The 15,682-nt window shown below is 39.5% G+C and overlaps 1 protein-coding gene across 3 annotated transcripts in view; it reads right to left on the reverse strand.

The window, feature by feature from the left end:
- Positions 1-15,682, reverse strand: part of MTUS1 (microtubule associated scaffold protein 1) — a 136,852-nt gene that overhangs the window by 85,321 nt on the left and 35,849 nt on the right. Inside the window, exon 4 of one of the 3 annotated variants that reach the window (XM_075196455.1) lies at positions 1,405-1,581. The exons of the other annotated variants lie outside the window; for them this stretch is intronic. Coding sequence (XP_075052556.1) covers positions 1,405-1,581 — 177 coding nt within the window. The remainder of the gene's footprint in view (positions 1-1,404; positions 1,582-15,682) is intronic. 3 annotated transcript variants of the gene reach the window in all.

Raw genomic sequence — 15,682 nt, forward strand, 5'->3', positions numbered from 1 at the left:
GCATGCTGGGGCTTGTAGTTTCACAACGCCTGAAGAGCCACAGTTTGGACAGACCTGATCTGGAACACTGCTGTCCATTTACTTCATGGTTTCAGCTGTTCATGTTAAAACGTAGGGAGGGCATAGGATCTACTAAAGGTTACTCCACACTACTCCTATTAATAAATTCCAAACATAATTAAAAAAAACAAACTAGTATTAAAATTGAATTTTGGAAGGCAGAAGTCATTATGACCAAAAATTCTTGGGAGATTTTTACATTCATTGCAATAGCTCATTTTTTCACTGGTGATTTAAGTGTGTGCACTACATGAAGAAAAAGCACTGGAATGAACAGGCCAATATGACAAAAAATAGGAAAAGATCTAGTAATAAAGATATTAATATATAATAGATATAATTTTAAGCAAAAAAACAAAAAAAAAAACCAAAAACAAAAAAAACCAGGTGTACCCCTCAAAATTCTGAGCAAGCTCCAGTAGCATGCAGCATGAACTAATTTTACTAAACCAGGGAGACTCCAAGCATGGGGTTCTCCTGCCATAAATAAAACCAGCCCCAGGTTAACATAGGGCTGCTGCACCTCTATGTAGAGGCAAGATACAGTGTGCTTTCCTCACCTACCACAGGCTACCAACCAAGCGCTGGGGCTAGTTCCAACCCCCCTGGATTCTGCAGCCCAGGTTAAACAGTGGCCACTGTGTAAAACAGGCTGTGATCGGCTGCCTGTGAACGGGAGCCACAAGGAGGCTTTGATCATTTAGCAAAGTGAGGTGCGTTCATGAAAGCACACACACCTCACTTGGGCTACGGTTGATCAAGACAGAGGAAAGAAGAAAATATTTAGTTCTCCATTCGGATACAGATCAAGAATGAAGCTTTTATTCAAACTTTACATTTTATTACCAGAGCTTTCCCATTCATATCCGAGGGTTGATTAATTTCAATGGGGTTTTTGCACGTAGTGCATAAAAAGTTTGTTTTTTCAATCTCATTGCTTTGTGTGAAGACACAAAACATTTTTTCACTGGTTACAGGGACTTAATAAATTCAATATTTTTAATAGCTTTCCCCAATTCTATACTTAACAGGCGCTGAAAAATCATGACTGCAGGGATATTGCAATATATAACATTTTTTGGAAGACTTAGAAAACTGGTGATTTATAGGTCTATGAGGCTTTTCACTGCCATTTTTAGAATCAACCTTTAGTAGGTTCCCACTTAATGTTTTCTTTTTTTTTTTAACTAAAGCACACAAAAAACAACATTTACCAGACACTTGCTGAGAAAGAACAGGAAGCATATGGACAGCAATGTTCTATATCACAAGGTGCTCAGACAAAGACAAGTGCAAGTGAAGTGCCCGACCATTATCTGTGCCAAAGGTGAACACTGTACTTACACCTAGTACTCAAGGTACTTAGATCGCTGTGTGTGCTGCATACTGAAGACACACTAGGAGTTCTCTGGAGGGCAGGTCCTCTGCATGGTATCCTTGTTCTAGGTACTGATCTTGTTCCAATCGGAGTTGAAGCTTTTACAGTATTAGACTTTCCACTGGGAGAGAGTAGATCTCCCGCTAACAAAGATAAAGACAAGTTGTAGATATCAACAAGGTGGCTTAATAGACACTATAGAAGTGTCCAGGTAGTATATAGATCATGGAATCCATTATCTACACCATAATGCACTCTAATTTAAAAGGGTTCAATTCATTGATAGATTTTAAAATCCTTATAAATGGAGTTAGACTGAAAACATAATTGCCAATATCAGTCAAAACAGCATTGTCTCAATTGTAAATAAAATTACAGTACATAGAACAATTTTAAAACAGACAGGCATTCTACACATAAAGGGCTCACACATGGGTGATTTTTAACTGCGTTTTATATGCAATTCGAATGCATGTAAATGAATCTGACAGTAGAAACCATTGACCTACACCTTACACAGTGGTTTGTTCAATGCACGGTGTTCGTAGTTCCACCACTTTAATTGCGTTTACCCCTGCAACGTGCAGAGGAAGTCACATAACACAGAAACCTCTCTAACTTATTCTCACTTATATTCTACCTTGTGTGTAAGATTGAATGGGAGGTCAGAGTCTAGGCTTCTGGCATAACCTTTGTAGATCCAGCACGCAGCTACTCTCACTATTTAAAGAAGAATCAAGTTTCAAACAAAATTGCTTTCAATAAACCTACAAGGCCCAAACATATATATTTTGCATTCTACCAACGATCTTTAATTTAGAAGACACAGAGATTCCTGTAGACCAGTAGAGTGTTATTTAATTTGCTATAGATAACACTAACATGCAAATCATAAACTATGCGCTCAAATGCATGATTTACTGTGCTCACGTTTATATCCTTGTAATTGATTTATCCATCACCTTGTGATGTATCTCTAATAGATCTTAGGCTGATTATGCACATTTTTTAATGTAGGACAGCAATAAACGTTATTTCCTTTATCAGTGGAATATCCTTTGTTTACATGGCTACAGATGTTGCAGGGCCCCCTGGTAAATGGTCTACCAATATTGGTGCAAAGCAAAAGTCACCACCATACTAAGCCTATTGTTATATGTCCGATAATCAACGCAACACCCTATCGTTCCATACACACATTAAAATGGAACGCACCACAATCTGGAACATGTATGCGTTTACGTTTTTTTCCCCCCCAAGTCTTTCTTCACTGAAAACACAAAAATTGTGCATTCATGGAAATGTGTGCAACGCCTCTGTTAATAGATCTACATGTGTCTGATCCCACCGAGATTGCGTTCCATGCAAGTCTCAAACACACATAGAATGCATCAACATAACGTCATCCAAGTAATCATCCTGTGGCTGTGTTTTAAACACAGCCACTAATCGCTCTTCTACAATATGTTAATGAAGGAAACAGAGACTTGTTAAACACACTGACATTGCTCAAATAATGACATTACTATAGACAAGCACGGGATTGATTAAGCGGCTTAGAATGTATGCACAGAATGCTATGGCCATCAGACCTAAATGCTGTATTCCTGGATACACCTGCTGTACACACAGGCGTTTCCAAAGCTCTGCAGTATTACAGCAAGAACAGTGTTGTGTCTGTGCTGGTAAATGTACCACATCCAGCAGGAGCATGCTGTTCTGGGCGGGAGCTGTCTGCAGTAAGTAGAGTGGCCAATAATCAATGTAGTCAACTAGATCTGCGGGACAATCGTCATTTTACACAATGTATTGTTTCACTGATCATTCTGCCACAAACCTATTCACTTATTTTAAACGTACAATAGCAAAACTGGTCTTCGTAATGCAGGGTACTGAAAATACATAAGCTGTGTAATTCATTGGGCTGCTTTTTGCTTTTATTACATGACAATTAAAGTACAGGCTTAAAACAGAAGATATTTTCAGATACGAAGCAATAAGATCGCATACGGTTCCGTCAGCTAGCCCGACATTCCACTGCAACTCTGTTACACATAATATTATTCGCCTCCACACGATTACAGACAATTTAGTGACATCTCACATCTTCAGATATATTTAGGACAGAGTCCTAAGGATATCTGATGTAGGTCACCCATGTTATGAATACACTTCATGTATTACTACATATAGCAAGCTGAAAAGCTTGTCAGTGGCTGCCAGCTCAGATAGAGAAACAACTCCCCTCTAGCAAGAAAACATGCTGCAGTGGGGTTAAGGAACATTATGTCGTATTTAGTGACATCTGTAATAACTGCTACTTTATTATTAATTTTTATTTATAGGGCGCCACTAGGTATCCGTAGCGCCGTACAGGGACAGACAGAAACACGATACAGGGTGAGACAGCACAGTACAGTTAACAGAAAGCACAGTAACTCAGAAGCTCAATGAACAGCTAGATTAGAGGCGAGAGCCCCCAGCGGGGTAGAGACAGGGGCCGGAGGACCTCACGGAGGAGACAAGGAGCTGGAGAGCAGAGTTAAGGTGGTGGAGAACAGAAGGAGAGGAGGCCCTGCTCGGAGGAGCGTACAATCTAAGGGGAGGGTAGGACGGACAGAGACACAATGGTAGGAGGAGGGAATGGGGAGAGATGAGGCAGAGACGGAGAGGGGGGAGAGGAGAATGAAAAGGTGGGAAGTAGGAGGGGGACAGGAAAGGGAGGGGGGTAGGGGGTGACTGGGAGGAGGTCAATGGGTGGGGTACTTGCTATTTATTCAAATAATTACCATTACAAATATATGTTGAAAATAATAGATAGGACAAAAACATAGCAAATCAACATTAATTTATCATCCAATAAGCACATATATTACTGCTGCAAGTTATCTATAGTTCATCTTGAGCACAAGGCAGAGTATATTTAGAGGTACTATCACAGGAGCAATCTGCCACCATGAATAGCTGTGATTGAGAGAAGTGAGGGTGTGCCAACATAACTATCACTCCTGATAATACAGATTGAAACAGCCTGCAATTGCAATAAGGAACATAAAAGAAAGTTATATAGCCTAGTGAAAAATTTGTGTAATATTGACATGTGTGTTTAAACATTATACATCTGGAAATAGTTTTAGCCTGGTTAGTGTGTGGAGATCAAGGGCGTCTACACCACCATTTTTCTAACATTTTAGAGCCACACTGAGCACTTCATAAAAACAATCTCCTGTACCCTACACTTGGGAATATGTATTTAAAACTAAAGATAAAATATTTCTAAACGCATGCACGCACTGCTTCCCAGTGTAAAACATTACGTCTGCATGGTTTTTTTAAGTGTGTGTTTGGGGGAAGTGCAACTCAAAACAATGTAAATATTAAAGGTTACGTAAAAGAAATTGTGGTTTGTCTGCATGGGCTTACTTGCTTATTTGCTTTTTTAGTGTAATATAATTGGGGTTGTTGTGTTTATTATTTGTATGAATTGTGGCTATTGAAAAAAAAAACTTCTCAAAAATACATTTAAACAAACTACAACACTTCACTTGGCCGCACATTAGCCCAGAACGCTGCAACCATGATCAGGACTTGCTTATATGTAATACTCATTACAAACGGTGCAGGAATATAACGTTACATGTGAATTACATTTTGAACTAGTTCATGTGACCGATGTCATATGATCCTTCAGAGCCAATAGGCTAAAGACTGGCAGCAGGCTGATGTCGCAGGATGTTTCACATGAGCACAATGAGCATGCTCCTGCCAGTACATGGACTTTACTTATTTGCCAATGCACACAAAAGTGCTTAATTATATGGCTGCATTGTGCCCAAGTGAACAGCCACATTACTGATCAGCATTACAATGTAACAGACAAGAGGACACAGTGGCACAATGTCGGCATTAGACACCAAAGCGGGATCCACTTTTTCTCCATTTAAATCAAAAGGTCAAAATCATCATGTAACAAAATAGTGTTATTGAAGCTTACAAGTGCACTAGAACAAAGGGGTCTAACCCCATTAATTGTTTTACCCAGATAGGTTGGTAGTTAAATCAAAGGAGTTAATGAAAACTAATTGTAATACATTTTTAAGACCAATATATGCCAAATTATAACATTTTAAAGCATCTTTACACCACTGATTATACTATGCCGACTGTTTCTCTACCTCTTTATAGGAATCTCGGCTGCCTGTCTGTGACCTCATTAGCAGACTCTCCATACAGCCACCTATTGAGTTGGGGAGGTCAGAGCTTTCAGACATGCTTTGATTTAGGACTCGGAGCACACAGCGCTCTGTTCTTCTACAGTACCTCCCCATCCAAACCAGCTACCCCTCTCCTTCCTAAGATTAATACATGCGAGTATCACATGTTACTGCCTTAATATTAAAGGTATGATTTTCTTTAGGAATAGCCAGGACATATAGGAGAACAGCAGTAGTGCAATGTAAAGCTGCAGAGGGAGAGGTGTAATGTGCCAGGAAGTAGGAATGCATAAAGAGAGTCCCCTCATCTTGCAAAAAAAACAAAAAAAAACCAAATAGTACAACTCAGTATAACACGGTAAAAATACAAACTGCAATGTAGAGATCTTAATAACCAAGCTATCATGTCCGGGAGACTCCCGAATTTCTGGGAGTCCTTCTAGACTCCCGGGAGAGCAGGAAATTTTCACTAATTCTGTCCGACTCTGTAAATTAAACTGAGGGGCGGGGCCTAGTGACTGCATGAGTCATTGTGGCCCAGCTCCCTGTTTTTATTGGTCCAAAATAGTGATGACCATTTTGGGGGCGGGGCCAAAACTTGCTTCTTTGAGCCCTGCCCCTACACGCCCACTTGCCCCCAGGACCTCCCTGGAAACATCTTGCCTATGTTGGCAAAAATGCAATACATATACATACATACATACATATAATTCAAGTAATGTCATCTGTTAATATCATTAACAAAAAAAAAAGTTTTACTTCCATATAATATATTTATCAGGATGTTCTTAACATCTACTGTACATAAAATGCATTTTTACAGTCACTCCTGAAAGCAAACATGTCGTAGGATGCATACGGGCCTTTCTATACGATCACTTGACACACACCTGATACGCAGGGCCGTAACTAGGGCTGTGCGACAGGGGCGACCGCCCAGGGTGCAACGCTGAAGGGGGGCGCAATTTAGGAATATTTTAGGTTAATTTGGTTAAAATTGAGGGCTGGGGGGGGCGGCATTTGTCTTTCTGGCCCAGGGCACTAGAATTGTAAGTTACGGCTCTGCTGATACGACAGAACAACATGTACTCTTAAAATGCGAAAGCTTGAAATCGGACACTGCTGTGTGCACTCTAGCTTGGCACACCCTTACTGTACACTGACTACGTGTATACGCCCAGTCCCCTCCCGACATATAGTCCAGTTGTGGGCATGCACAGAGAGATGGCATGCAAAATAAAACATATCGGCATCTACGTTCCTTAATGAATCGGGCCCCTTGTTTATAAATAGCAGCAATATACTTCTGTCATTATTCTAGCACAGGTTAGAAAATTAAAGAAATAATGCTATAAGCAGCATCTTCTCTACACGGTCCCCTGAGGACCACCAATGATCTCATGGGACCCTCAGAACCAATGTGCCCCGTCTCTTCTACAGGAAGACCTTTACATGCAGACTGGTAAAATTACATTTCTATAGGTCTCATTAGCACCTAGATTTAACCTACTGTCCCTAAAACATCCAGCTCTCCACACCTAAGTGACATGTTACAGCTAATGCAAACAATCAGGACAGATACACATACAAAAAAAAAAAATTGTACACATTACAAAGGTTACACCACCAAAACCAAATGCAAAACTGAATAGCCAGTGAAGAATGATTGCATAGAAGTTACTTTGATAAAACGTTTTTTTATTCCATATCGCCAAAGCTAAATCTATGCCGAAGGGGATAAACAGCTTACTAACAAAAACATTTACGTCTACGTTTTCTTTACAAATCCCTCATCTTAATTTCTAGACATATGAAAATGGTTATTGGAAAACACCCGACAAGCAATACACATTTTTAAATGTGGTCAATGAGAAATAGTCAATAGCCAAAATAAAATTATAATTTATTCTGCCAATATTACCATCATAGTTTTGGTATTCTGTAGAAGATGGAAGGTGTAGACTAAGGTGCAGCGGCCAAAGGACAGAGGGTCTTTTGCATTCCTGCTTCCTGTATCCCAGCATGGTCTATATAACGGGGGAATTACACAGCAGTCTCACTCCAGCTGACTTGGGAAAAACTCCAGAATATTTCACGGTCACACCTATACTCTTGTCCATAGTCTGGTTGTCAGGCTTCTGTGCTGCGCCTTCCTTATTGTAGTAACGGAACCTTCATGACAAAATGTGTCTACATGTTTCTCCTCCACCTTCATCCCATTCGCTGTCCAACTCCTCAGCTTATTAGCAGTGCTTTTATCTCACTACCCACATTATCATCTAACTGCAGCCTGGTCCCTGAGCAGCACTTCCCTCATGTTTATGCACTTATTCGATCCATCCTACTCCACCTCACCAAGACAACACATCTAACAGCATCAGCAGCAGGAATCACTTGGGAGATGCTCAGACTGGCAGCACAAATTACACCAGGAGGAGGAGGAAGAGGATAAAGGGACAGTTTACAGTTTCATTCAAGACAACAAACTTTTTAGAGCTGTATTCCCAACCTGTTCTCACCTCATACCTATTATGACACCAAGGACTCCCCTCATATATTGCAGTTTCAGCAAAAAAGCTTTTCAAATTGGATCCTCTACCATAGAAAAACAGCTATTATGAGCAACATTTATATGCACTAATTACTTGATATTATAAATACAGTGGAAGCAGCTTCCACAAGTACCTGCAATGTAGTATTAGTTCTTTAAAAAAAACATTGTGCAAATAAAAAAGGTGGATTTGTGATTTGGTAAACCTACAGGGTTGAGCAAAGTATTGGCAACAACTTCAATAATAGTCAATGGTATAGGAAAGTTACAAAAAGATTTAAAGGCATTCAAGCACTCGTGCTTTCAAATAGGGTGATGTGTGTAGGTTTAAAACCTTTTACCTTTAGCTACTCCATCGCGTTCTTCTCCCCATGTCTCCATCAGCAGGCAGGGTTAAAGAGAGACTGGCTATAGATGCTCTGTGCCGTTCCTGCATCGATGGGCTACATGTAAGGTTATGGGCCTGCTTTCTATACTACCCACCACGATTAGAGGAATCTGTTTCTCCCGTAGCCAACAGGGCTGGCCAGTAGGCCATTCTACTCTGGCCAGCAGTATAGTGGGTATATTCCAGATGCAACAACCATTGGTTTGAGGCATAAAAGGAAAACAAATTTAGGCCTGTGTGGTAGGTCGCCACTATTAACATGTGCCTAAGGTGGCAAAAATAAAGACAGGTTTGTATGTGCTCGCTAATAATTTAATGAGGGGAATGTAAGAACAAACAAACTATAGTACGTAGTTGAAATTATATATAGTATAGTAGTACAAGTATGCTCTCATTTAAACTAGCGACACAGAATCAGTTTACAGTAAAGGAATATAAGTGTGTTTGGTTATTGTCAGGACTCCTTATCCTCACTTTCATAATTTTGAAGTCTTCTATAGTTATTCCACTACTATTTTGCTAATCTGATTTTAAGACACGTGACTGCATCGACTCAATAGAAAGCACAGACTTCTCTACAGCACAAAATGGCTGCTTAAACGGAGGCGACGGATGCATTTCAGAAGATATCCAGTGTCAAAAATGAGGACCTGTCAAAGCAAAGAGCACCATCATACTGGAGAGTTCATACAGACACCTTAGAAAGTGAAAGGCTATTTATAGGGCAGTTATTTACTTTTACTGTGCAGAACAGTTAATGGCCAATTAAGAGCCATCAGTACTCTGCAAAAAAAAAATAAAAAAAATTCCTCTTATTAGAGAAAGGTTTATTCTGCTTAAGTCAATAATAATATCCATAGACTGCAGTAGAACAGTGCCACCCTGTGGCTGTTACTCCATGTCACAGAAGTCTATGGCAGGGCTACATCTGCAGAACTGTGGAAACACAGCATATGTCAACGCCTTGTTTAAATCCCAGAAGGTTGGAAGTCACGTTTAATCGTGTCCGCTATGTTTACATAAAATATTCAAACACAAATGCTAATAAAAACATGGCTAATAGATCACTTAAAACTATTTGCATATGGAGTTAACATTTGCATGTGCCTACCACAAAATGTAGCAGAAAGTATCTTAGCTGGGTTAATGCCACAAGCTCATGAGGAACAGTTGTATAATGCTGCAAAAAACATTAGCATCATAAAAATCAATGAGCATCAGTGGGAGAGAAAGAGCATTATATATTACACATATCAAACTTAACCACTTGGAAGCCTAGCATTCAGGAGGTTTTTATACTACTCTTGCTCAGACAACAGACATTAAGTAGATGCAGACTATACAATATTTCTACATTACAATGTCTGGTATCAAATCCTATATATGTATCAACACATACAAGACTTTATGTTAAAACATGGAGACTGCAAAGTGCTTTTGATGTACATGTCGTTGTCTATCATAAATGCTGATAATGCGTTTTAGGTCCCATACACGGGTGTTAATCTTAAGTGTTTAACACACGGTCTTAAAACCTATGGAACGATCTTGGTTGAGGATGGTAAAAAAATAAATAGGCGAATGTACATGTGTGTACACACTTTCTGCAATCATTTTCATTGAGTCAATTTTGACATAACCTGCAGCTTTTAGGACCGTGGTTTTATAATTGTGGTTGGTGTACGCTGGCATTCCAGTACTTTATGCTTTATTACTCCAACCACCTCCAACACGACAATATGCGGTGTGGAAAATAAGTGCCTACAGTGGATGCACGTTTATAGATGTATCCTCATCGCAAAGAAAACAGTGCTTCTCCATTTAAAACATAAGTGATGTACAATACAATATATCAATCCATAATCAATAAAACACTATAGCTTACATCTTAAAATATTTGGAAAAATCCATAGGGAGAAAAATTCTTGCATTCCTACTTAAAAACAAGCTTATTGTTTTCTTAAAATGTTTATTATCTTTCAATCACAAAGGACTGAGGGTAATATGGAGGGTATTAACACTTCATATCAAGAAGCCTCATGTTTCTAAAAAAAAAATACATTGCTCATAGGCAAACCGAGGGGGGGGGGGGGGGGGGGGATTCCTAGTGCCTGGAAACCCCCTGCAAAACCTGGGGCACTGTATAATTGAGGTGGCTGTACCCTGCTCCCACTTCACACAGCTCTGCTTGAAAAGGGAGAGCTGTGTGCCCCTAACAGTAGTGCCCATGTATATTATTGGGATAGGAAGAGTTGGAGAGCAGCCAAGCACTGTCTAAAATTATAGCCACGCCCCCATGCATGCTGGTCACGCCCACTAGCGGCGTGGTGTGGAAACCCCCCTCTACAAATCCTGTGTTTGCCCCTGTTGCTATCCCAATTATTTTGATCTGGGCACATCTAACCCATGAAAGTTAATAAATGTGAAACTCCCGAATATGCTCCCAAAAAAAAAAATATTGTACAAGTTTGATTCAATACTGAAATAGCCACAAGATGCTGCAGTAGCATCACACGTATCTGCAGAATGTTCGGGTAATGATCTTCACACCTCGTGGATAGATTATTTCATTACTGTAATTGCTGTAATTGCTGTTTTTGTGTGGATAAACACAGCGTTAATACTGAGCCACGGGGCTATACCGATTGTGCTCACACGATACACTAATGCTCATACTGTTCCTCAAATGTAATATGAAAGTAAAAATTAAATTAGAAATATACTACAAATTAGGCATAGTAATTGAATATACCACAACAAACGGATACCCAACTTTACATTTTCAGTGTACAGACATTACAGTAATCACGGCTGTGGTAACCCCTCATCAACCCCGACGTGTGGTGGTTTTGAAAATAAACACATTGGAAGATGAAATGTCTGAGCACTGTCCCATATTCTATTCTTGACAATTCACACTCTCAAATTACATAAAAAGGTCATATAGGGTTTAAGTCTGACCAGAGGAGCTTCTCAATGGGTGAAGGATCAAGTGTTAGCGGAACACTGGAGATGAGAGCAATTGGATTTTTCTTTAGGATTCGGATATTAAGGCTTTTAGAACTTAACACAGACCTGAGGCTGTCAAGAATAAATTATCTGAGCTAACCTCACACTTAAAAATGTTAAATAAAAAATAAATAATCATGACTACTGAACACCAGCTTTTGGTTAGGTGGTTGGGACTCAATGTCTAAGTAAATGGCTACCATGTAATGATAAATTGGCAGGTTTCTGGACACAAACCCCCCAATAAATGTGACCCACCCCAACTATGCTTATGAACAGTGTTCCCTATGATTATATTATAACATGCAAACTAAGTGTGGACTATAGGGCTGAGGGCAAATTACCAGATACGATGAGCATTTCACACAAGAATCATCATTCGGGGAACCAGAAAAATTTGACCAACATCGTTACATTGTCCCATTAAAAAGGACGACCAGGAAGTTATTAGTTAGTCTCATGAGAATTGCAAGCAGTGGACAAAACTGAAGGGACAAACAGGATTGATTGTTTGTAATACAATCTAATACAGGTGGGAGATGGACTTGGCTGGCAAATGTTAGTCTGGGTGTGAGATTCTGCTCAGCAGCCCATTAGGAACATATTAAAAAATAATAAAAAAAAATAAAGAAAAATGCAGGTTGCCCAGTGACCCAGTTGAATTAGCCCATAATGGGACCAGCTTAGGCTCCTGATTAGATGCATATGTAAAACTAATTTTATATAGACAATGTACTCTACTCTTAATTGCAAGATGAGAAGGGTTTAATACTGTTGGTAAACACTGGGCCCTTAATGAAGTAATATCCTTCTTAGTATCCCAGGTAGTACTTAACATTTTTAAACCCTCTCTGGCTTCTGGTGTTCGTGCAGCACAAATTTGTATCTTGAACCTCACAGAGGAATTTAGCTGCAAACTAACATTTGTAGCGGAGTGGAAAGTAATTTAATAAACCATCCCTGAAATGCCAGGGAGCCCTTTGAGCTCTTGGCATCCTTCACTACCTGCTGATGAAAATGATCCAATTTACCCAATGACCAAAATGGGTCCTTATTGGCACATTGTGAAGCAGCTTCCTGGATCTTTAATGTAAATAACCATTTTCCTAGTATAATAATGGTCCATACAGCTTTATAAAGGCTGCAAATGGGATGGCAGCTAGGAAAAAAACACCAACTACTTGTAAACGGTGTAGAAAAGTAAGAGAAGTAGAGTCTGTAACATGTTTATTACTCCAATGAGAAGTACCTAATTGGAATCTACAAAGGGTACTGTAATATGTGTCTGTACAGTGAGGAAAAATGTTAAAAATGGGGCAAAGTATATGATACACGTTTATTTTTTGTGGTGTTTATTGTTCATAGGCCTTTATTGTCTTGCATATATATTAAAATCTGCAGACAATTAGATGTTTGATGTAGAGAGCTCAGGGGTCATTTTCCACCACAGCACTCTGCACTATACGGACCAGTTGGATGGTGTAGCGCCAATAAAGTGAAGGCTATATTTCTCACATAGCCAGTGAGCACTCCACTCTTCCTAAAATGGACTGAAATAAATAAATTGCCCTGTTGTCTGAGGAGAACCCAAGGACTTGTTCCGGTTTGGGCTAGGAGATCCACTAACGCTCTCTCATTTGACTGTTGTGATTGGAGTTTCATTTTAGGAGAGCTGCCTCAAATTAACGCTAATGATTGGTGTTATTTACAGCTAGCTTCCAGTACAGATGAAAGGATACACAGGACATGCTCCCAATCACCAGGGAACATTTAAAAAAGTCATCAAGACAACTTGACTAGCGGGATCTGCCCAACTTACTATAAACTGGAAGCAAAATGTATTTTCTTATTTGTATTTTTTTTTCCTACAGGACTTGTGTGCCATAGAACATGGACTGCATAAAGTAACCACTAGATGGCAGTGTCTAGTCCATCATGCAAGTACTAAGCAAATAAAACCTTTAAGAAAATACATTCAATGCAAAGGATACATTTTTGATTTTACAGTGTGCGCCAAGAATTGTTTAGAGAAGTAATTTGATTGTGTTCCTGCCCCACTAACTGAAAATAAAAACTATCTAAAACAGCACTACAAGAACACTTCTTAAGGCTCTGTGCTGCAGTCCTCCCAGGGACTCCTCCGTTCCGCTTACAGTCACGATGAAACAGGGAGGATGGGTGTTAGAGCGGGAGAACCACTTACAAGAAGCAATGGAAAAAAAAAAAAAAAAAAAAAAAAGACAGCTCCTTATGGTTGGTACTCACACTTCCACACCATTTAAAAGTTGGTAAACAAAATTAATTTAAGGACTCTATTAGAAAAACAGCAGGACCCCAGAAAAATGGTTGTATGAAGCAGCCTCAGGCCTCCGTCCTAACAGTCCTAAATGTAGCAGATCTAATTTGTAAAAGAAATAGCGGGTAAATCTCAAAGAATGCTCAAAACTAGAAACTATTAATGCAACCTTTTAAAAATTCAATGGAAGTCAATGTATGCAAATGTGAAAGAAACAGGAGAGACACTGCAGTAAAACTGCTAGAGGTGTTCCTACAATTTACATTGAGTAGGACCTATAATCAAATGCTGCATAAACACATCACATTCTGAATGGCACGAAACAGTGTGTAACACTTCATTGTACTACATTGAATGACCCTAAGCCTTGTATGTTTACTATCCTGCTAAACCCTCCATATAACCTCCTCTGGACCTCACTGCACTGGCTCTATTGCCAATGTTTAAGGACCACACCACTAAACACTTTGCTAAGAGTTTCAAAGATCTGAGAACTATACCTAAAGCTAAATTAAAGAAATACGTTTTTGGAACCATACAAAATAAAGTATAATATAATCTCACTTCCCTACGTTGCCCTAATCTGGCGAGCCCAGCAATGCCTACAACACCCCAAACAAGAGATCCTCTCATGCGGTGATGGAGATTTCTGCAAACGGTTTCCACTGTTGTCAAGGACCACTCCAGTGGGCTTCTCATTCAATAGACATAAAAGGCCATCTTGAACAGGAGATCTCTGGATTGGAAGATCAGGGCAGCGGAGGTGAGCAAGGTTTTCTTATCTCATACAACTCTATCCTAAACTGTTTTTCATTTGGAGTAGAATTTCCCTTTTAGGTAAAGTTTATTTAAACAAGCCACAGACCGCTCTCTTATTTATGTAATAGACATTCAGATACATACAGTCAAGTCCATAAATATTGGGACATCTACACAATTCTCATACTTTGCCCTCTATACACCACCACAATGGATTTGAAATGAAACAAACAAGATGTGCTTTAACTGCAGACTTTCAGCTTTAATTTGAGGGTATTTACATCCAAATCAGGTGAACGGTGTAGGAAGTACAACGGTTTCTATATGTGCCTCCCACTTTTTAAGGGACCAAAAGTAATGGGACAATCGACTCAAAACCTATTTCAAAGGACATGTGTGGGCTATTTCCTCGTTATTTCATCATCAATTAAGCAAGTAAAAGGTCTGGAGTTGATTCTAGGTGTGACATTTGTATTTGGAATCTGTTGCTGTCGACTCTCAATATGAGATCCAAAAAGCTGTCACTATCAGTGAAGCAAGCCATCATTAGGCTGAAAAATCAAAACAAACCCATTAGAGAGATGGCAAAAACATTAGATTTGGCAAAATAAACTGTTTAAAACATTCTTAAAAAGAAAACGCACCGGAGAGCTCAGCAACACCAAAAGACCAGGAAGACCACGGAAAACAACTGTGGTGGATGACAGATGAATTTCTTCACTGGTCAAGAAAAACCCCTTCACAACAGTTAGCCAAATCAAGAACACTCTCCAGGAGGTAGGTGTATATGTGTCAAAGTCAACAATCAAGAGAAGACTTCACAAGAGTGAATATAGAGGGTTCACCACAAGATGTAAACCATTGGTGAGCCACAAAAACAGGAAGACCAGATTACAGTTTGACAAACATCTAAAGAAGCCATTACAGTTCTGGAACAAGATCCTATGGACAGATGAGACAAAGATCAACTTGTAGCAGAGTGATGGGAAGAGTAGAGTATGGAGAAGGAAAGGAACTGCTCATGATC

Source organism: Mixophyes fleayi, chromosome 1, assembly GCF_038048845.1.
Source record: "Mixophyes fleayi isolate aMixFle1 chromosome 1, aMixFle1.hap1, whole genome shotgun sequence".
Taxonomy (NCBI): domain Eukaryota; kingdom Metazoa; phylum Chordata; class Amphibia; order Anura; family Limnodynastidae; genus Mixophyes; species Mixophyes fleayi.